Genomic DNA, 23,850 nt, shown 5'->3' on the forward strand with positions numbered 1-23,850 from the left:
CCCCCACCCCCTTTTAAAATGCTGCATATATAAAAATAACTCCAATATGGCACAGAAGTGGGATTCTCAAGGGAAGGCAGAGGATAAAGGGGCAAAGGGAAGCCTCCACTGGCACCATCAATAAATTGCATGCAGTCCAAGAATTTGCACCCTATACAAAATGAGCTTCCCTGTGTTCCAGTTCTTGGATCCTTTTTGGTCTCAGTCTCTGGTAAGTAGGCTTCAGATCTGTGGGGTGAATATCCTCTGAGCTAATTTTTTGTTCATGTGTGTTTTGTTCAGGATCACCTAATGGAAGCGCAGAACTCCTAGCCAGTTTCACAGTATTATCCTGGTGAAGCACAGAGCTAGCACTGGTTGCTGCACAAGCTTTAGCAAAAGAACCCTCTTCATTTTGTTTTGACTTGTTAGAGGGTGGTTCATAAAATGTCCCTGGGGGTGGCTGCAATGTTCTTGGTGCCCTGGAGGCATCGGGACCATTCCCTTCTGTTGCTGTCCTTCCTGACCTGACAGAAACAGAATATGGCTTACTAGGAAGCACAGCATTAGCTGAATTGTTACCAATGCTGCATGATGGAGATAGGGCACCTGCAGTTCCACTCTCAAGTGCTCGGTTCTCCTGGGGTACATTAGTCATAATCATAGCCGTCCTTGCTGTGATATCGTATTGTTTATATTGCTTGTCCCAAGTTTTTCGCAGTGTCTGGGTGTCGTAACAAGGAAGTCTGCAGCAGGTATTAACAGCAGGGAATGCCTTCACCTCTGAAACTTCTTCAATAGTAGGGCTTCTGCCAAGCTTCTCTGGACTTACTGCTCCTGTATTTCGTGAATTTCTTTCATTCAAAACACATGGAGGAAGTATTCGGTCTACAGGCAGGCTCACAGGGCGAGTAGCTGGTTTTGTCCTTGGAACCCGCAATGGAACTTTGGTAATATGACGGTTAGGTTTTGCAGGAAGTAAGTTAATTTTACAGCTGTCTTCACTTAGAGAAACAAATGAATCACCATCCCTCTCTGAAGCTGGACGTGCAGCATCACCTAGAAACATACAAATAGATGTGACTGGATCTTTGCACCAAATATGAAAAGAAGTCAGGAAGACTTTTGCCAACAGAATATGGACTTTATTAATGATCCCCTTGACAGCTGGTATTTTAACAGGGAAACAGTTTTTAGGTATACCTTGTATACATACTAGAGTATCCTCTAGAGTATCTTACTCTTTTTTTTTTTATTTATTCTGGCTGGTGCTTTCCAATCCCTGAATATTTTCAGTTTTAATAAGTTTCAGAATGTTGCACTGTTAATGTAGATGACGTGACTGAACTGTTAACACCAGCTGCAAATCAGTATAATTAAAAGGGATCGTGTACAATTACTCCTAAATAAAGCAGATGAAATCATACCTGCATTAAAACAAACCACTGTAGTAGCACAGGCAGATAAATGGAAAAAAAAAAAATCTTAGAAGATTTATAGTTAGGTTAGCAAACCTGGCTTTTTTTGAGCAATATTATTATCCACGATGCTGGTAGCTGATGATTCTGTCAGAGAATTACTCTTCCCAGAGCCTTCTGGTTTAGTTCCAGTGAGTGCCAGTGATACACATTCTGGGGGAAAACAATGGTCAAAACATGTTAATTTCTGGATATTGGTTTGCAGCATCTTTGTGAATTTCAGAAATCCACAGTCACAGCATAATTATCTTCTTTTTTGCATAAAAGGGAGAAACCAAAACACTGTTGTGTTCTCTTACCAAATACTTTAAGCTCTGATTACATAAACACAAGTTTCATTAAAGCCTTTAGAAGGATTTAATTCTGTTCCTCTTACAAACAGTATATCAGTGATAAGCAGGTTTTATCACTTGCTTCTTTGTCTAAAGAGAAGAGCTGCATGCACTACAGTCTAATGCATCCAGAAATTCTTATTTACCCAGCCCAAGACTTAATACCAGTGCACTAACCAGTTACAGATGTATCTACTTGTTCTTTTGTATTCTTGCTATTGTTTGATTCCAAAAACAGTGCAGCTGTTTCTGAAGCTCTGCTTTCACTTGGAGCTATTAGAATACCCTGTTAACAAAAGTCAAAGCAAAAGTAAATGAGAACTCAAAAGGAAAGGCACTCCTTAACAAAAAAACCTACAAAGATTTAATAGAAATGTGCCCTGGGACACTGCAGCATTTGACACAAAAGTTAATATGGCACAGGTAACACTGTGGTAGCACAAGAAGAGTCACTCACTTCCTTTACAGCAATAAATGACTTCCTCTGCTGCTGGGGCTCCCTCTCTTCCGCTGATAAAGCAACTCTGACTGTAATGGCAGTTTCTTCAGACTGCAATGTGCTCAGAAGTGGTTTCAATGAAACATCAAATATCTTTTCATAGTATGTTATGAGCAGCTCCACTACCCGAGCCTGATACGGGTAATCCACAAGTGATGACAGAGAAACTGTAGCATCTGTTTGACGTGGCCTGATCAGAGTTGGACCAAATATTATGCCAAGGTTGCTGGCTGACATTTTATTTTCATCAGACTGTTCTGTAACCCTGCATAAAGAGGGGAAAAAAACCCACAAACCCCAAGAGTTAGAGGGTTTTACTACTTCGGAACTATTTTAGATATCAAAATATTATGTCTAGAGAGGCTAACAGACAATAAACAAACTGAAGGTGGGTTTGGTAGGCAGGCAGAATCTTCACTGCAGACTGCATTTAACAGCAGCTTGGACTACATGCTTTCCACACAGGGCGTTTTTATGTCTATTTGGTTAATGTTTGTGCCTATTTGGCATTTCTGGGGTTGGGGAAAAAAATATGTCTCATTCTTGTTAATATAGCTATGGCCCAATATTACCCATTTTTTTTTGTTGGTAATCAGCTTGGGACATCCTCATCACACATCATGGTACAATCCAGCATTTGGAAGAAACAGAAGTGAAATGTAACTGGAGAATTATTATTAACAGACAGGATGCAAGTTTCAGTTTTCTGTTAACAGCCACCAAATCACTGCCCTATCTGGGTCATATCATGATTTAAATCACACCTAGGTCCCTGCAGCTGCCACCAGTTATTACTTGCTAGCAGAGAATCAAGAACCATGAAGCTCAGCTCTTTCCCTCCTTTCTTTCCATTTCATATTCTTCTTTCACCCAAGAATTCATGACATTAGAAAAAGAAACAGAACAATGTCTTCTAAAGGCATACATGACAATTTTCTCCACAGTCATCTAAAGAGTACAAGAGCTTCCTAGTACACCGCATGTAGCAGTTTATTTGTTTTTCCACATCACTTTGCATTTAAGTCTTTTCTCACCTGTGGAGGTGTCCAATAAGGTACTGAAGAGTGTTATAGTTTGGTACAGGCAGTTGTTTCAGAAGATCTTTAATTTTAATAATGATCCTATTCAGTTCAATACAGATTGACTGTCTTTTCTTTGATTTGGGGCAAGTTTGTTTAGCATCCAATTCCTCATTAACATTCTGGCTTTCTTTCGCAAGTCCAATGAACTCATTGTAAAGCCGAAACAAAATCAAGGGTTCTGGAAGCTGAAGAAATAAGAACATTTCAGAAAAATACTCAAGCCTGAATTTTAACTTGTTTCCTTCCTGCTTTTTTTCAACTTTGTTTGACCTAATATCTTTTCTTAGATGATGACATTGTTTAATCCTTGCTCATTAGATTAAACCACAATTTTTCAAATCCAATCCCAGGTAACAAAACCCACTCCTCCCTACACCTTTCTCCAGAAATCTTTTGCTACCCCTTTCCTGCAATAGCTTCAAGACTGAGCATTTATCAATACAGGTACAGATTTCAAGAAAGCGATTGCTATGAGGGAGGATGTTACACTGCATATGCACAAATACCATAATAGACCTGTTATTTTTTTCCAGTCTTTGATAATATATTACATGTGGTTTCAGTTTGGTATGTATTCCTTTTTTTAAAATTGGATTTATGTCACATAACATTAATTTTTAATTGTGATTTAAATACTCTCTTAGTAGGAAAATGAATGTTAATAAAACAACCCCAAAAAGGACAAAACCCTCAAACTTGACCTGGCTATTTACATTGCATTGCTCCAGCTTAGATAAAAGCAAAAAACATGAAGACTAATTATTAAAACTAATTATTTTGAGTTTTATCTAGTCTTAAATAGGGTTTAACTCAGGATTCTATCTAAAAATGTTTTAACTGCATGTTTCTAGCACTGTTCCTGCATTTAAAATGAGCAGGTTTACCGAAAAACCACACTAACACATGAGCTACAAAGGAAGTGATAAGACCAGAAGAACATGTGTTATTTGAATTTTTTTAATTATGAGCTCTATTCAAAATGCAGCACAGTGCATCAGTGTATAGAATATGATACCTTTTTACTTGAATAAATAGTTAAGAGTACATCTTTGCAATTTCTCAGAACCCCTTAACTTAATGGTGATGATCACAGCATTGGAATTCTCATCTCTGACAGCCAGTGTAAAGAAGAGGACAGAGCCATGCAGCTAAAGATTATTTCTTTCAAGATTAAAAAGTTTTCAGAGTGACTCAGTAATTTCACTGAGCAACACCCCAGCCTCATTTTCAGATACATACTGAAACTGTTCTGGAAAACTCAATCATGAAGCTTTAGAGCTCATTTGGAAGAAAAATATTAATAAACCCTCCATAATGAACACATCATCGTGACCATTATATGCGCATTTCATTAAATTTTTGTTAGCATCTGTCTGCATGTGGCAAGAATACGGCAATGTTCTAAACTTCACATAAGACGGGAAAATTCAGTAACCAGAAAGGTTTTAGAAATAAAAGCTTCACTACAATTGCATAAACAAAAGCTTGTTCTATGTATTGTACTAGTATTTAAAGAGACATTATGTCCATGTAGATTACAGACTGGAATATGAGCAGCTTTCCCTCGTCCTGTCACAGGCTCCATGCAAAATAAAGAAGCCTACTGCAAATACACAAGGCACTCATTTAATCTTCTGCTACAGGACTTCTGAAAGGGATTTTTTTTTTCCTCTTGTACTGAAGAAACATACTACAGTACTTTGGTTTTCTATCTGACCTCTTAAGTACATACCTGGCGGAGATACAACTTGAGAACATTGCTGATATCATGTGCATAGAGTTCTGAGAGCTCGACCAAATCCTTTCCGTTTTCAAAAGCTTGACAAAGCTTTTCAACTCTTGATTTGGCTCCATTCACACGATAGATGCCCTGAAATTAAGAGACCAGCACAACCCTATTTTAATTTGAAAGGCAAGTGTAAAACATAGATGATATCAGCAGTACAGCATTAACATCTTGAGAAGAGATTATATTTTTTAAAAAAGATTGTTCATACTTAAGTTTTATAAACAAACTTGAGCATACCTTGACATTCAGCGCTCTACTTTCAATTTCTGACGTACACTTTTTGATGATGAAAGGAATGCCATCGGGAACATTTTTAGCAGCTTGGGCAAATTCCACTCCAAACAAGTGAAGCCTTCCATGAAGTTTTTTGTGCCCACATTGAATAGCTAAAGTCTCTAAACATTTTTTATGGCATGCAAGTGAACACTACAGGGGAGAAAAAAACCACACATGGTTTGATACAATCTGACACCATAAGAAATATCTCTGCTGATTGTTACTCCATACATGAGCAAAAGGAAAGATCTGTTAGTCTGTTGTGCTTTTGCTTTAAGTTCATGATGATTCTAAGAAGCCACAAAGTCTGTACATTTTATACAGAAAATTAATGCAAGTTTCCAGAAGTCCCGACCTTACATAAATCCCAAGCAGCAGTTTAAACAACTTTACAACTTACCTCCTCACATTCAGCTCCATGAAATACCACTAAGCTGTCACATTCTCTGCATTTAGATGGAGCTCTCAGCTTCCGTAGTTTGTGTGTTTGTGCTGCTTTGGACATATTAGTGTTTCTAAAAGGTCCTGGAGAATTTGCAGTTTCAGATGTCAGATCATTTACACCTGCAGAGAATTTCCCTGTTACAATCATTCTAATATCTACTCTTGAGATAGGGTATTTATTCTGATTTTTTAGAACTGTGCTGCAGAATGCAGCATTCTGTAAGTAATAGCAACTACCAAAGTAATGAAAAACATTTTTATCACAAGGAAGGAAAACAATGTTCTCATAACAGACACACTAACTATCAAATCATCTTACATAAAAGTGGAATCAAACAATTAGTTTCACATTTTAAAATACTTCCATTTTCTCCTGTATTAATGGCAAGTGAAAATATTAAGACATTTAATTCCAACTGCAGTTGTCCTGCAGTTAGAGCAACTATTCATGTAAATTTCATTCTATGTATTTCAAAATTCTGTGCTAGAGGATGACAGATGACATGGTTTTGGCTTGTCATGTTTCTGAAATACTTGAAAAAAAATACTTTGAAGCAGGGAAGAATTAACACACGCTCACAGCAGAACCCATATAAAAGAGAATCACTGATGTTCAGTCTCCTGTGATAATGTCAAAATATTTTCTAAAGGATTCTAAAATAGTATAGCAACTGGTGCTTTTTGTGACCATTTTATTTTCAAGTAGTTTACTTAAAATGCTATCAACAATCCTGTGAACCCTTGTTTTGCAGATAAAAACTTAAAATTAACAGTTAATTGTCCAGAAATCATCTTAAAAGCTCAAGTACTGATTAAACAGTACCACTCCAAGTGAAAGTCTGCATTCATTGACATGTTGTCATGCTTTAAATCTGGACCTAAATTAGTATTGTTAACCACAGGTTGACTCCTAGAAAGCAAAGTATACATTTAGGAAATAAGGACTAACTGAAGGATTTCCTAAAGGCTTTACTGAACAAGTGCCACAAATATTTCAGAACTAGTTTGTAAGTATTGCAGACATACCATAGAACTATTTATGATAATTCAGTTATTTAGGTTTCAGTACCTGTGGCAACATTGTCTTTATACAGTCAAAATTCATTTGGAAATTAGAAATGGTCTGTCAAATCTAGGAGAGACATTACCAAACTTGCTTATTGAAGTTGAGAAGGGTAAAATCTCAGTTACTACCCTAAACATCTGCATCCACTTTTTTCCAGTTTGCCAATTACCAACTCTCTGTATCTGTGCATTTCACTTCAAAATTTAGAAGTGATTGTACATATCTCAGTGCCATGCAGCTAACTTTAAATGTCTGTAAGGAATGGTTAATGGATCATTTATGTTTACTTCAGGAGGGTAAAGACACTAGAAATGTTCAAAGGCCACGCATATAGTTAATCTAAATATATGAAAACAATTCTTCACCACTTCATTAAAATGACCTGAATGTTATTCTTCAGCTCTCAACCTCAAGTGGATGCACACTGTATTGAAAAACATTGCTGCTGGTAATCACAGCCTTATTAATGTACTTTTCTTAAGCACATTAAAAAGAAAAGCCACACTTTACAACAAAAAGCATCTTCTGGGGACTTCAGGTATGGAAACAACATTACCACAGTCTGAAGGAGATGGTGGCTCCCTTTCATCAAGATCATCTGCAGATGACATAGTACCAGTGGAAGGTGTTCGGGGAAGTCGTCTTTTAAAATCCCCTAGCAGATGAGAAAAATTTTCAGGAAGCTATAAGTATCAGTTCCACCCAATTACTCATTTTCATTATAGGCTCTGTCCAACACTTGCTAAACTAACAATGTAATGATTAATGCAAAACTTAAAAAAAGAAAAAACTTCAAATTAGTATAGCTGTACCTGGGCTAGCAGATGGAGAATCCATGGATCGTGACTCACTGCTTCCCCCTGCACTTTCAGAATCACTGCACATTCCTCCACTCTGGTTGCCAACTGACCATGATCTGAATGGTGGTGGCCCTCTCATTGCTTTTGAAAAGAAAACCCACAAATTCCAAATGTCAAGGACAAAATTACATTATTTTCTTTTTATTTAAAGACTATGACTATATTCAAAATAGGAAAATATTGCAAAAAATACATGAACATGCAATATAGTGAAAAAAACCCACAGCATATATTTCTGTAAAAGCTTCAAGATATATGAAAATGAATTTCAGAGGCTTGACACTTGTGCTTTTGCAAAAGACCTGAATGTAGTATTTACAATACACAATGTAGTATTTACAAATAAAAATTGCTAAAGGTAATTGAAATGGTTTAGTACACGGAGATTGACAGTACTTGCTGTTTGAACTGCATGTTACTCTTCTTGTCAACCTAGGTATACACACAGGCAGTTTTCCATTTGTCCTTACTTTCAAGTACGTAACCATTTTTATAACCTTTGAACTTTAGAATACTTTTTAACCCTGTCAGTGCTACATTTCTGACAGTGAGACATCAAGCTCTTGCTTTCTTTCTGGTATTTTTACTTAGAGACTGAACTCCAGATGAAATACAAAAGAGCTACCTTGAATATCTGTACTGCTGGAAGATCTTGTCTCTCCAATCTTTTGCGAACGATGATAAATTGGGCTTCCCACATCATCTAATGTCTGAGCAGGAAAATCTCCTGAACACTGAGATAAGTTACCATGTGACATATGGACACTGTTGGTAGATTGCTTATTAAAAACCCTTCAGAAAGGAGAAAATAATTTGAAGAGTAAGACAGAATTAAATGAAAGCAAAGGGGTTTTTTACCCCGAGTGTTAAAAATGCTTCTTTTAACTGTTGTTCATGAACATACATATTTGACATATAATTATTAAAGCCCAAATTAAAAAAAAAATAGTGGTGATTTAGTTTTAATTAAATACATGCTATTTCCCAGTGTTCCCCTACCAATAAATCATCTTTTCCACATCTCTGCAAGGTATTATGACCATTATTTTTCAGACTTTGAAAAAAGAGTTCAAATCTGTTTATCTAAAGATCAGAATAATTCAGAGGCTATTCCATCCTAATTTTATCCTTTTCTCCAAAAGATTCTCTGCTCAGTCATCAGGATCATTCACCTATAAACATATAGGCATTAAAATGCTGTGCTTTTTTAAAAGCACAGAATATATGTGTTGAAGCTGCCAGAGATCTTATAGTCAGTACATGTTGTGAAAATCTGCTCTCAAGGTAAAATTAAAATTAAAATTAAGAAAATTAATGCAAAATGCTGAAACACCCTGTGGACAAAATGGCCTGCTAGCCAAGTTTAGCAGTCAGGAAGCTGTTTCTTAATCAGTTCTACCCTATCCAGCTAAAGGAAATAAAGGCTTAAAAACATTAAGATTTGCATTTGTCCAAGCTATAGTCCCTTAAATAAACGCAGACCTTAAAGTGATCACTTCAAATACATGAAGAATCACAAGGCCATGCCAAAGAAAACAAAAGGTGGGGAGAGGGGAGGAGAAAACCCAATCATAAATCTTAGGCAGTAAGTAGCTGGGAGAGTACACAAAGCGTTTGAAATTTCATGCTCATCAGTTTCTCAGGGAGCTGCACAGTTAAATCCCTGTAAGTCAAAGTTTATGAGTATAGCCTAAATTAGTCTTAAAAGGCAGGAAATTTACAGACAAGAACTAAGAATCTCTGCTTTAACTTTGAATTTCCTGGCTTTTGTTGGTAGAAGTCTGACTCAATACTTAGGTTTTGTATTTAGTTTCCTTTTTAAAGATGATGACGACACTTTCCTGTATAACTGTGAAACACACAGATTGGAATGGATATTCTGGTGCTTTAGTGCCAGGATGACTATTTTATAACAAGTTAAAGGTGGAAAAGCATTTGGCATACTGACATGAGGAGTTGCCTTTCTGTCTTGTGGTTTTTACTTCCACACTAGCTGTATCTTTAAGAGATTAACAGTAAAAACTGCCATTTCACCCAGGTTGGAATAAGATAATTAAGGTATAACACAGGAACATGTGGACTATAAGTTTTTTTTTAGTCACATAAGCATGAGACAGAAATCGAGCAATCCTTCCTGCCAAGAAGTTGCCAAACTAACAATATGAAAAAAGGCACTGTAATAGTAACACCTGCAGAAGAAGAAAACTACCTCCTCAGGACTTTCTAAACTGATTATCAAATACTACTGTCACACCACACTGCCAAGTTCAAAATTCACATTTTTTATATTAACCAGTGTCTACGTTAAAATAGTAACAACTCTTGCACAACAATTCTCAATGCTTTAGCAAGTAGTATTACACAAAATAACATTCTGCTTTGGAATTTAAAGTCAGGTTTTAAGGTCAACATTATATATAATCTACCAAAAGATAAACCAAAGAAACAGAGAATGGTAAAGCATGGTAGCATGGTAAAACACCAGGATTCATTTAATTCCTCCAGTAACGTTCTTCTACTGTTAAACTGTGCCTAGCATTTAATTCTAAACCAAGCAAATACCACCTATAGTTTGGGACTCACCCATCAACCTGGGAACTCTGGGTTTCAAAAGAACCTGATTCAATAGGAACACCTTCCTTTGGCAAGCTTTTCACAAACTCTGAATACTGCTGACCAGGATCATAGAGTTTGGCACTCTCACAGAGGGACTGGCAGTTAACAGGAAGAGATACAACCTGAGTGTGCTGCAGCTGGAACAGGTTAACTGTTGCCTGTTGGGAGAAAAAAATGTCCATATTTGTAGATCATTTACTAAATATTTCACCTCCTCTTTTCTCAACCCAAATTAATATCCCAACAGAAAATTATTTTAAAAATAAGACTAGAAAAATTATAGAAAATAGTAACATTTGTAGGGATGACTTAGTGCAAGATTCCTGAAAATCAATTGCAAAAACTGTAGTATAAATACTAGTATTCTTCTTGTCTCTGGGTTATTGAATCCTCCAGGTAGCAAAGACAATTCCAGTGGCTTCCCACTTCGAGTTGATCAAGGCAAACAGCAAGTTATTTTGCTACCAAAAAGAGGGTTTATATGTTTTGGAGGAAATTTTAGTCCCCACTACAATGATGAAGTAGTTGCAATTCTAAACCCTGATGAGCTCCGTATCACCTTGAGACACGAAATGGGAAAAACGCCTTGTCCCAACAGAACAGATTAACTGAACATTTCCTTTGTTAAATTATGTAAAACTTAAAATATTTTATCACAAGGCAGAGACCAGGGAAGGGGACACTGCATGGCTGCTTCTCCACCTTTGGGGTTGCGAAGTAGTTTGCAATTTAGATACACTTGAACTGACAAGTCTGTCTAAGCTTTCTTATGGGTTGGATTTGGGTTGCTTGCTCCCCATCCCCTGCCCCAGCATTAAAATTTTCTTTGTCTCATCTAAAAAAGTACGCATCTATTGGCATAATGGGCTTTTAAATCTTTTTTTAAAAATGTGTCCATAGATATACTGTTTTGACAAACCTTTGCTTATTGTGTAAGCAAGCATTACGTGTAGCATTAATACAGTTAGTCACAATGGATCCTGTAGTAATTGAGACTGTCATCAAGATTAGCAGGCTCCATGCTGCAGTGTGTTAATGTCCATTCTGTGCTTGAGCCAAACATCTTTGCTAATGCACTAATGAAAATAACGGGAATGGGAGCTGTACTCTTAAGCAACAGAGTACTACTACTGCCATCAATATTCTTAGAGAGATTTTACAAGAATTGTTTAATCAGGGCTCTTGCAAGGCAACCACTTATAAAAAAAACCCAAACAGAACATTCAAGACATGTATAACACCCTCCCCTTTAAAAAAAACAAACCTCCCAGCAGAAAAAGAACATCACAAACATATTAAAAGTTTTACTTCTATTGGCTTGACCTCTGTCCTTTCAAAACATTCTATTTTAAGCAGTTAATACTACAGATGGGCCTTTCTCTTACTCTTAACAATATATCTGTGCCAAACATATTTTAAAAAGCATGCTTACAGCTTTAAGAGTCAGATCACACTGGTAAATAAGTTCCCGAAGCTGTGTTAAGACATCACTTTTAAAGCTTTCCAAATCATTTCTTTTTTCTTCAACCTCTGCCATGCTCGCTTTATAGTGTTCATTGGCTTCTTCAGCCTAGAGAAAACACAAGTATAAAGGGTTGATGGACTACAGACCTTAATACTAGAAGCAAGGAAAGAAAAAACAACCCACAAGATGATTGTAATTAGAGATTCCCGTTTCGGATAAAAGCCCAAAAGAGCATAGCATGATTAAAATTAAGAATGATGAACAGAACACTTGCTCAAATGCTCCCACTGGGAAAGGGCAAGTAAAACCAGTGTAGGCTTAACTGTAAAAGCAAGAAACAAAAACTCCTACTTTTTGAAGAGCTTCTTCTTCTAGCCTTCGTTTTTTTTCCAGTTGCTTACTGAAATCTTTCACAAAGCTTCCACTTGAACTAAGATGTTCCTCCTCAGCACGAGCAGTGCAGGATTTTGCCTTTTCATACTCATCTTGACGCTGTGTATATAGCAATTTTGCTTTTCTTAGAGCAGCTTCCAGCTCTTGCTGCAGAATGCAACAAAAGAAAAAAGCAAAAGAATGAATTATTTTAATTTTCCAGTTACTTAATGCGATGTTTAAAGTAGCTGTCATGCACAGGTCTGTATGCTGCAGTTCAAAGTATGTAACCTCTTACAAGTACAACTGTGTCATGAAACTGACAGTTATGTGCTACATTCAATAAGCCCTATAGATTCTACACATGAATTTAAGCACATAACAGCCTAGTTTGAGTTTCATTCTTCTGAAGAATTTAAGATTGAACACTGTTAGATATGAAAGAAATACCAACCATTTTTTTCTGTTCTCGCTGCCAAAGGTCCTTGATATCTTTCCTTTGTCTATCCAACTCATTTTTCCTTCCAAGAAGAGGCTAAATAGGAAATATTAATAGAGTACATAAAAGTCTTATAGGCTGCAAGTTTGTTCTTTCGAATATTCTGTGCTGTTACAAAACTTTTTAAAAACCTAAACAATATCTTGGTCTTTAAGCTTACCTGCACAAATTTGTTAGACTGGAGAGCAGCAGCTGTCTGTTGCCAAAGTTGATTGTTCTCAATATCATTTTGAAAAGCATTTATGAATATTGATTGGAATGGCATATAATCCTAAAATTACACACAACAAAAACATAAATGTTCTAGGTAAGGGAGAAGTAATGTCTGTATAATTGAAGTAGATTTTCAATTAAATTTAGTAGGTATTTATATGTGTGTGGAAGACAGTTACATATGAATCTAGAAAATTATGAATCTACTAATTTCTAAGCTATGTTTCATTTTACTAGGAAGACACTCTGAGAGAGAAGTCCACAAGACCAAATCACAAAGCATACAAGATGTTAGACAAAAAAAAGTATACTGTGAAAACTATAAGGCTAGTCTGCATTTTTAACAAAAATGAATTTATACATCCAAATTTCCATAATATACAGGAAGACATAAAACAGATCTTTTAACCAGTGATTTTGTCCATCCATATCAACTTAAAAATCCATTCCTCATTTCACTTCTAGGCAAGGCATCCAATACATAGTTAAGACTTTAAAATAAAGCCTCTAAAACGTACTCACCTGGTGTCCAACAACAGCTTTAGCAGTTTCAGCCATTTTTGCTAAGTTTTTAGCACACTCCACTTCTGTTAAAAAAATTCACAGTTACTGTTTATGCTAACAGTTGTACCACATGCTATATGCTTTCTATATTCTTCCTCTAACAGACAGGCTACAGAGGGGACCACCTTTCACTTTGTTACAGGCCCTTAATTATAGGAAATGCACGATAGTTCTGTCCACTTCAGCAGAACAGCTACTAATTTAGAAATCACATTATTGACAGTCTGTAGCACAGAGGCCTAACAACAGATTTAATTTCATCATGACAAAGCTGATTAAATGCCAGGAAGAGCCACTCACCCAAGCTAAGCTTTTTTTCTACCCATGCAACTACATCCTTGGTATATTTTGACCATGCTTTAGCATAGGACAGAGCTGATTCAATTCCACTGTCATTTCTCAGGAGCATGCTATCAACCTCCTCTGCTCGAAGATGTCCTGAAAATAAAGCATTGAACACAATGAAATGAATTTTAGACATGGCCACACACAGAGTAAAGCCAGTATTAGCCAACTGTGAATGCTTAAGCAGCTCTGATCTTGAGTTGGTCTTTAATGCTAGTTGATTCTAAACAGAACTGACAGAGGTTTAGAACAAATTAAAGGGTCATAGTATTCTATCTGGAGTAGTCATATGGCCAGCATAACTTCTTAAAGAAAGTGACCCAACAAAACACCAATCATATGATGACATACAGAAGTGGTTCTGGCCTTTCCCCCTGCCCTGAAAAGCAATCCAGGCTGGTTATTCACAAAAGCATAAAACCTCTGCAGCAGCAAATTTTTTACAGTAAAGTTTTAATGGCAGCAGAGGTGTAAAAGAATGACCAAGCAACTTATTTACAACATTTTACAAGATGAAAACACAGATACACAATGATATTTATTAATATTAAATGACTTACCTTGAATATCATCCCTTTCATGCAGTGAACCCCCAGACTCCACAGAAAGATTCTCAAAAGACTGGTGTACAAGAAACAAAACAGTAAGTTACAAAAGAAAAGCTTTCACTAGAACTGACAGGCTAACAAAATAAATGGCATCATCTGCCCCTTTCTTTTTCTGCAGATAGAAAAAACCTGTACTGTAACTCACACATCTAAGGCATAATACCTTCTAAGCTCCCACAGCTGTCAACTGAGACATAATAAATAGCAAGGAATCATTATATACCTTTAAATAAACAATCTTGACAAGCTGTGATGGAAGAGTTGTTTAACAAACCAGGTTGATATTTAAGTGACATCCAGCTTTTCTTAGATACCCACCTATCTTTCTAAAAGCATTTCATACAGACCTAATGTCATATACATATGACACCATCCTACATGCCATTAGAATCCTTTATTTCTTCCTCAAGGGAATAAAGTGACTAGTAACACTTGCTAATGAAGCCCTCGGTCAGTACAACCTGACAGAACTTCATCCAACAATAAAATGAATTTAGCACAAGATTTCATCCCTACCTCTGCCTTCATGCCACATTTAGCTACCCCTTTAATTGAGCAAGTTGAAACTATTTGTAGGACTGTGCTGTAAACCAGGCCACTGAACAAATTTAAATGAATGAAAAGTTTACCTAGTAACCACCACCCCCTTCTAAAAAAACAAAACCAAAACCCAACATAACTCTACATCATTTTAAATTAATAAGCTACTTTTGAAAGCTCTGAAGCAGCTGGCAGGCAGAAGACAAAGGCTGAGAAATAGCTGCAAATTGGCCTTAAGATTTACAAGAATTAGACTTTGGTGCTGTTTTATTTTCTGACCTAAAGCTAAAATGGAGCACAGTAATAATTATCCAAGTAGTTCTTTTTTGTTTGGTTAGTTTTTAAAGTGTAAATGGAAACGGATCATAAATCACATAAAAATCCCTAGTTTACTTCACAGCAAAAGCAGCTTTTCCATATACCAAAACATGCAAGGCATTAGTCATCAGTTAACATTGAACAGAATCAAACTAGTCTAAAGAACAGCTTCATTCCTAAGAAACTGGAATACTAGTAGAATTGCTGCCTAAAAGAGAGTTTCAGTAGAATGGAAGGGCTTTTTCAGAACAAGTGGAACATCTGTCCAAAGCTGTCTATCAATGAAAGAGTAAAAAACCCCAAAAGTCTGAATTCAGAGATGGCTCAATATTCTGTTGCACAGAAAGCCTGAACATTCCTAGATTTAATTCTGATTTGGGTATAAAGTATTACTATCTTCAGGTAGATTTTGAAGTGACAGTCAGTTGTCAGGGAAGAACAAGTAAGAGGAGGAAAAAAAACCCCATATTTTATATTACTTCAAGAGGAACTTACAATTCTGGTCCTAAAAATTATTTCCTCTTCTGTAAGACCTAAATCGTTTCAGTCCTGAGAACTGTTCACTCCTTGCCAGTAACGCAGGCACACAGTTTAGATAGGGCAGCTAATCAATGCTCATTCATCCATCCACATTCACACCACCACAAATATGTAATACCACATTTTAAAAGCAAGCCCATAGACAACTACTTTTACTTATGTCCTACAACTTATTATCAGAACTTGACCCATACAGCTTGTCCCCTTCAAGAATCCAATGACTCATCCCAGTGAGCTGAACAAAAATTTAAAAAGCCTGACTTCTAGATAGATTTCACTGCTCACAGTCTTTTCTGCCCTTTTTTTTTTCTCCATTACCCAAGAACAGTCACTCTGACAAGAGGCAAATCTCCGCACACATTTTGAAAATTTTATCCTCCTTTATTATGTTCTCAGATCTACATAGCATCGAATAGCATTCAAATAGCTTGTTGAGTAATGAAAAGTCAGACATGCCTGTCTCGTCTCTTCCAACATATTCTAAAGCTCTTCTGTTTTTAATTAAGAAATTTCTTTGCTTCCACCTTGTACTTCTGGTTGTACTACAAGGGCTAAAATGAGAACAATTACATTTGCTAAGAGGGGGTATACGTATCATTTAGCTTAAGCTTCCAAGTGGAATGCCTGAACTAAAGAATGTAGACTCCCCTGCAGCCAGGAGAAGCAAGATCATCTCCCTGCTCCCCATCTGACCACCCCCACCCCCCTACTCTCCCCTCCTCTCAGAGAAATACTCAACAGCTTAGATAGGGAGGTGCCTTGCCTAACATGCAATTACAATCTCTCTCCTTAATTAACCCTCAAAGCATTTACATGTTAAATTCTACCAAAATGTTATGCTATAATCTTTTTAAGATACAGCTAGCTGCTATGTTCACCACTGAATGTACACATCTACAGGAACGAAAAGTTAATACAGCTACTTACATACTTTGCATTTAACTCCTCCTAATACTCAACTAGTTGACCTACAAATTGCTCTCTGAATTGCAAAATCAAAGGTGAAATGCTTCATTTGTTAAATGTATATTTATTTGCATAAATGAAAATGCACTTCAACTTAAGACAGATTTCCAATAAATTGAACCATATTATCCTACCTGCTCCAAAGTTTACAATTGTTCCCTTTCACATTAGGAAAAGCCAATGACACTACAAAAAATGGGGTTTAAATCTAAGCTGGTGACTTGTAGCATCTAGAACAGAATTCCTTCTTCTTTTCACTATGTTCTAATTTCCCCTTGGTCTTTCCCTGCCCCCACATTCAGCAGAATGATCTTTTAGTAAAGCATTCACTTCAGAATAAAATATATGGGACCATCTTGTTCCACAAGAACACATTTTTGTATTGCAAAGCCATTACAAGATTGAAATGTTGGCAAATTCTGTACCTCCCTCCTGCTGGTGAGCCCATTAGATGAAACAGTACTTGTTCAAATAATCTAAGTTACATGAGATGCTGACTTCTATGCTATTTTATTTCCTATTTATCAGCAACCTAATCCTCTGATTGTAAGCCTGCTGGAACCAGTTTTATGGGTAGCCTCCTTCCCCTCCATGTTTTTTTGTGAAGATGAGTTTTGTATCAGCTACAGAAGTAGAACTTCTGTGATCATCCATCTATCTTTCTCATGTGTGTTATCAAATATAGTGAAAATTTAGAAAGACTACTTCTCAGCTATAGCTTCATAGCATTGCTATGATCAAGCCCGTGTGCAGGAATGCTAAGCCTTTAGTACATTTCAATTAAGCCTTTAAAAATCGCCACAATCTAAAAAATTTTAACCTTGGTACAACTTAGCTTGTCATACACACAATTATAAACTGCATTTTCTTTTCATGTAACTTTTCGTTTGATGTCATTACTTTAAAGTCTGCTTCTAGATACACAAAAAAATCAGAACAGAATTTGGTACTGAGCATTTTTTAATCTCACCTTCAAAGTGTTTAAAGGGGAGTTTAAAAGACTAATGTTTTTCTTTGACTACCTATAAGATGACAGTGCTATTTCAGTTGTCTTAGTGAACTGTTGTTGAAACAGCTACAGCACAAACTGGGCTCTGGAAGAAGAAAAGGTTATTTTGTAATGAATATTGCCAAAAAAAGGTCATTAAACCTTTAGCTTCTACATCTATCAGGTCTATTCTAACTACTTCATCATGCAAATCATTCAAGTATCTTACTTCTAAGTATTTAGTTCTTTTCACTTAATTTTAAAATCTCAAATATGACTACATCAGGTTATCATATACATATTTAAGCACTAGCCCCATTGAGTTATCACTAACATTTAGAACTGAGAATACATTCAAGTATCTGTAACCTTTAACACATTTTTTTTCATGGGTTTAATCTTGTTTTAAGACACAGAAGACTCCAAGTATCCCAGCCCCATGATTCACAGAGTTTCAGTGGAAATGAAAATCTCATTTAAAAGATCCCATTCCACACTCCAAGAGAACATGTTTTTAGCCTACCCGACTTCTCCGAGATACAGGAAGTCCCAATGACGAACCATTGTCTACATCTCCCATAAGGAAGTCTGAAACACTGCCAGAAAAACAAAGAATTCTGTTACTTTATTACTTTACCTTACCAAACAATTTCAGATCACTGAGAACAAAAGTTTAGATAGTGTTTCTAACATCTTTTAGAAGTTCTGCAAACACTTTTTAGAAATAGTTCTATATTTCCTGCAATTTTTATGCCATTGCCTGTTATAAAAAAAAAAAACAAACAAAAAAACAACCCAAAAACCAAACACCCAATTCAAGCAGTAAAATTGTTCTGGATGTGGTTAATTTAAATTAGTTTATCAGCTAATATTTGTCAAAAAAAACCCTGAATATTTTCTTGTGTTTAGTCTTAATTTGATTCAGCTCCACAGAGCTCTTTAAAAACTCCTTCTGGATTTCAACTTACACGTTTCCAAAGGTGAATGCCAATGTTTCAATAGAAGAAAATATTTCACTGAAGAGCTCTCTCTTGTTTTCTTCGTTAACTTCTTTGAAGTTCACCGCTTAGGAAAAAAAATGAAAACCAAAGGGTGAGAGGTAGGGTCAGTCAAACAAGTTTACAGTTAAAGACAAATTTTATACAGAAAGTCTACAGAACATGCAACATTATACCTTTCTGAGCAATTGAAAAAACACGGTTTTAAGGAAGATTAGTAAGAAAGTAAACTCTAGAGGAAAGAAATTAACACAACCCAGATGCTTCCCACAATGAAATCAAAGTAGTCTCTCACTTCCTATATCTTCCCAGTCAAGAAGCAGCTTTGTGTGGGAACATGATGGTAATGCGAGAGTAAGAAAAACAGTCACTTAGTAGCAAGAGTGAAATCGCACAGCAGCAGCAACAGCACAAAGCAGCTCACAAATGCAGTCAAATATTTGAAAAACGGTTTATTTTCTGGGTGGAAATTTCAGAATTTCTAACAGGAGCAGTAGTTCATGGGGATGCCCCCCCGTAACTGTAGGCAATCCTGTGTACATATCCAGACCACAGGATTTCTGGCTTGTACACACAAATCTAAAGCTATCGACAGGTAACGTCCATTGCAAACCCCTTTAACTATTAGCTCCCTAATCTGGCAAAAGTCCCTCAGTTTTGTCTGTTAAAAATGGGTAAGAAACTCAGTCTAACTATCATTGTTCCACAATAGGAAAAGAAGCGCTTCTGGACAAACTAAATGGTTTAAACTGGTGATAAAGACAAGTACTTAGCCACTCAACACTGAGCCTTTAACACGCTTCCATAACAAACTGTAATAATGAGACAAGAATGAAGCATGTGGAGTTTCTATTAACAACTACTGGACAAGGGAGAAGAGAGAGAAAGGAGGAGGAAAAAAACACAACCATTTTTGTCTGTTTCCAACTTAAGTCCTTAATCATTGGTGACTGGGAATATTTTTGTAGAGAAGTCACATACACTCCTTTGAGCCAAAGCTAAGCCCTCTGAATAGAAGTTTTACCAGTTTTACATTGCAAGAAGTGACGATATCACATTAGTATTTATTTTCAAACAAATTCGTATTTTTAAGGAATGAAATATTCTTACTTATCCAGATGCCTAAATTACTTAGGCTATCTGTTTCAGAGATACTACAATGACACACATACAGCTATTCACCCCTACTCATCACTTTCTGCAAGACCTGTGACAATGTTAATTTATGTAACCTCCTTACATTTCAAGTACAAATAGGGAAATAATGGCCTGCAATGACTTCTACAAGTAGCAAAAATTAAATCACATTAAAATATTGCCCATTCTATACACATTTTCTTAGCAAATTAAAGTAACAGACTTTAATCTTTAAAAGTATTCAAACTTCCTGCCAGGTGCCTAAACACTAATGGGTAACAAACAAAGAAAGTACAGTAATCTACTCCCCCATTAGACTTCCTTTGTGAAAGGAAAAGTTTTTAACCAGTAAATTAACACAGTTGAATCCATTCCTTTTTACACAGTGTGCCAACAGGCCTGATCAACATTTTTATAACAACTATTGCCATATAAAGCTATTATGGAAAACACATATTCTTCTCATGGGCTATTTTCACAACTACTTGCAGATCTGGAAGAAAGTGTTGTAATAAGCCTACAGAAAAAAAATTTGCCATGTATTACAAAAATATTAATGGCCTCTGTTGCCACAGTTCACTGCTAAATTAAGGCTTCTCCAACCTCTTCTTCTACACTTCATAATTACATTAAAAATGCCTCTGTCACCTTTGCTTGAAATGAGACGCAACTGAGCTTCACAAATGATAATTTTAACAAATTTGTAAATAGGAGTGGATTTCTTTATTTTTTTAAAATTCAGGTTAGTTGAAAATCTCAGCTTTTCAGAGATAATGCTGCTTATAAATCTGAGCTTTCCATTCCAAAGCATTAAGTAACAACAGTTACTATGAGATCTATTTATTACCAGCCACTAATGAGTGGAAAAATCATTTGAGTGCCGGCATGAAACACAAACCGTTTCAAAACTAAAAGGAACTAACAAAGACTGTCTATACATTCAAAGCACTTACCACTGAAACATTCATATATCCATTAGCTGCAATGTCTTCAGAGAAAGAGCACTTCTTTCACTTTGCTAACTAGACATTAACATAGATAGCCTCTCCCTAAAGAAATGCCGTCTGTTTCACCCTGCCTTCCTGTTCCAGGAAGAGATTTTTAAGCTTTACACTTTCTATACCAGAGAAATCCTTTTTTTTCAGGATCCATCACAGATGGAACAATCAATCTTGAATTTTTCAAAATTACCACTTCTCCCAAAAAAGGTTAGTCTAAGGTCTTATAATTCAGTGGAATACAAACAGCTTTCTTATAGCTTACTACCACTGGAATGCTGATGTACTTAACATCAACTTTAAACCATGCACGCTCCTTCCCCAGGACATCCTGACTGCACACAATAGCTACTGACAACAATGAACTATGTCTGGAAATGACAACTATCTATCTATAGTTCTACAGATTTCAAAGCCAGTATACAACTTAACACTTTTAAGTAAGACTTCAGATGGCACATAATGAACTTTTAAATAAATCATATGATAACGATACATTAAAATCTGGAATCCAGTACCAGAAATGCAAGCCTAGCTTGCATTAAAGTGGATCTTTATTTCCAAAGCTAGAAAAGCTGTCTTCAAATTTTGGTGGGTTTGGCAATCTCATCAAAATGCTGCAAGACACTGCAAAGTTTCAACTCTTGGGCCATGCCATCAAAAGCTTTCTTAATCAAGCACAGAGCAGACTGGTGAACCAACAACAGCCATGGAAGTTTTGGAAGCCAGAATCCCAGGAGCTGAAGCAACAATGCCTGAGGACATTTGAACAATGCTTCTGAAACTATGAAGAGGCCATCATCTGTCAAGACCAGAGTGCAACCAGGGCCCTTAAAAGATGATGCTTAGACAGCTCACAGCACACAAGGTTCTGCGATGCTCTCTTGTCCCTTTCCAGTCAAAATCAAGGCAGCACAGCCGAGGAAATCCAGGGGACACAGCCATGCCAGAGTCTGCAGGAGTTCGCTTGCTTGCTCTTTCCCTCACCCCACAGACACATGCAGGACTAGCAGAAGCAAAGCTACTCTGCCAGCTGTCTACAGAGCCTGGACAAGGCTAAACTACACCACCTTGCAGAATTTACTCTTTGCAGGTCAATCATCTCATACCTAATAGACAGATACAGTAACACCACCATCTTTTCCTTAGACAGAAATACATCTTCAATCCATACTTTATTAGCTGACTTTTATGCAGTAAGCAACTGGCTGCCTTGTTGGAACTATTATAAATGTCTTTGCAACCTATTTTCTGTCCTTAAACTCCCAACAGTACTTTCAAGAAGCTTGCAAAACTATTTCAAAAACAAAACCACCACCCAAACAAAAAAACCCCAAGACCAAAAAACCCTCCCTCTCTCAAAACGAAGGATACTTTTCATTATTATCTCTCATCTTTAAAAGCATGTGTAAAATCCAGGGGGAGGATCCTGAGTAAAGAGCACTAGTATGCAGACTGGAAAGAGATAGAAGGAGAATATTCTTGGCATTTCACAGCTTGAGAGGACAGCTGGCTGGCCAGGCCCCACTGTTCTACTTTTAGTTCTCTGTGCCATATAATTTCACCAGCCTGTACTTACTACCAAGTTTGGCAGCCTCCACAACTTAAGCTGGATGCCAACAAGACAAGTTTGAGGAACTGTTTCCTACTCCCTCCAGAATAAATTTTGCTCTGAGTTGACATTGCAGATGCACCAACAAAATTGAAATGACTACCTTGCTAGAGATATTTAATAATGCAGAGCTATTAGAAAAAAACATACCTAAAAAGGGAACTTCTACAAGACAAGTGAAATTTTCAGCTTTACCGGGAATCTGTGTTCATTCTAGTGATTCAGTTAAGTCAAAAGGTGCAATTTAGAGCAAAAGAACAGCATAAACTTGAATTCAGCATGGGATCAGGCCATCAGCTATTTAAAGAAACTGAGAAAATAACAAGTATGAGAGTGTGCCAGACTGGGAAACGATTTCCAGAAACAGGAGTCTAAACAGGTTCCAGGCAGGATGCTTCAGTAAGTCTCAATTCTTCCAGATCAAGTGAGGTGTCATTTAAAAGATACTCTTTATGAAGCACTCAACTAAGTATGTACAAGTAGCAGAGTCCAAGCAAAGAGGCTCAGTGAACTATGTCATATCCAAGATATAACCAGAGAAAGTAAATATCCCCCCTCCCCCATTTTCCTGCAACCTCAGTCTAAAATGGTAAAAGTCTGATGTTATCTGTTCTGCCAAACATCATTCCCTGTAGCAAGATTAAGATCACATGCTATCACTAGTTTTTCCTTCAATCTGTCCAGAAGGAAAAGCATTAGACATCCAAAGAAGAACTATAAGCACATTCATATCATTCCTACTGAAGGATCTGAGAAATGGCCAAGAGGCTTAAAGGAGGGGCACAAGTTCTCTAATTTTTTGCTAGCATTCAAAATATTCCCGCTTGCAGTAATTTAAAGGGGGTGGTCTGTCTGCAATGGTCATTACATTTAAACTGCAAAGCAACTTGTCCTACTTACAAAAATACTTCACAAGCCAGAGTCACTGACAGTCCAGTTCCAAAGTTATTGGAACTGATTTCATTAAGAGCATGGGCAGTAATTTGTTAAAATAACCATTTTCTCTTATATGAAGTTCCAAATACAAACTAGATTAGAAACCCTGGTGTTAATGCAAAGTTCAAAATGGTCTTTCTAGGACCTAAACCAATTATGCTTCTATTTCTGAAGGCAGAGGGAGTAAAAAAATCATGTAAATTCCAGCTTGTTTCTATTTCATTCTCTCCTAAATAAATATCAGAAGTCTTCCTAGTCATAAATCTGACTACAGATACAGAGTACTTCCACATCTTTTTATAGTTCTGTCCTCCGATGACAAGAAACAGA

General features: G+C 36.6%; 1 protein-coding gene across 4 annotated transcripts in view; it reads right to left on the reverse strand.

Moving 5' to 3' along the window:
* Positions 1-6: 6 nt before the first annotated feature.
* ARHGAP29 (Rho GTPase activating protein 29) overlaps positions 7-23,850 on the reverse strand; it is a 49,615-nt gene continuing 25,771 nt past the window's right edge. The window contains exons 3-23 of one of the 4 annotated variants that reach the window (XM_026854467.1): positions 18,808-18,904; positions 18,363-18,435; positions 14,440-14,500; positions 13,835-13,972; positions 13,493-13,557; positions 12,918-13,028; positions 12,713-12,793; positions 12,238-12,426; positions 11,854-11,991; positions 10,389-10,579; positions 8,431-8,597; positions 7,758-7,886; positions 7,505-7,600; positions 5,836-5,999; positions 5,397-5,585; positions 5,103-5,240; positions 3,323-3,555; positions 2,247-2,553; positions 1,967-2,075; positions 1,494-1,610; positions 7-1,038 (exon numbers count right to left, since the gene is read on the reverse strand). In XM_026854467.1, coding sequence (XP_026710268.1) covers positions 152-1,038; positions 1,494-1,610; positions 1,967-2,075; positions 2,247-2,553; positions 3,323-3,555; positions 5,103-5,240; positions 5,397-5,585; positions 5,836-5,999; positions 7,505-7,600; positions 7,758-7,886; positions 8,431-8,597; positions 10,389-10,579; positions 11,854-11,991; positions 12,238-12,426; positions 12,713-12,793; positions 12,918-13,028; positions 13,493-13,557; positions 13,835-13,972; positions 14,440-14,500; positions 18,363-18,435; positions 18,808-18,904 — 3,680 coding nt within the window. In that variant the 3' untranslated portion in view covers positions 7-151. Of the gene's footprint in view, positions 1,039-1,492; positions 1,611-1,966; positions 2,076-2,246; positions 2,554-3,322; positions 3,556-5,102; positions 5,241-5,396; positions 5,586-5,835; positions 6,015-7,501; positions 7,601-7,757; positions 7,887-8,430; positions 8,598-10,388; positions 10,580-11,853; positions 11,992-12,237; positions 12,427-12,712; positions 12,794-12,917; positions 13,029-13,492; positions 13,558-13,834; positions 13,973-14,439; positions 14,501-18,362; positions 18,436-18,807; positions 18,905-23,850 lie in introns of all 4 variants that reach the window. The other 3 variants (XM_026854466.1, XM_026854465.1, XM_026854469.1) reach the window with 3 other exon arrangements.

The sequence above is a fragment of the Athene cunicularia genome (genome assembly GCF_003259725.1).
Source record: "Athene cunicularia isolate RWA chromosome 8 unlocalized genomic scaffold, athCun1 chr8_part1, whole genome shotgun sequence".
Lineage (NCBI taxonomy): Eukaryota > Metazoa > Chordata > Aves > Strigiformes > Strigidae > Athene > Athene cunicularia.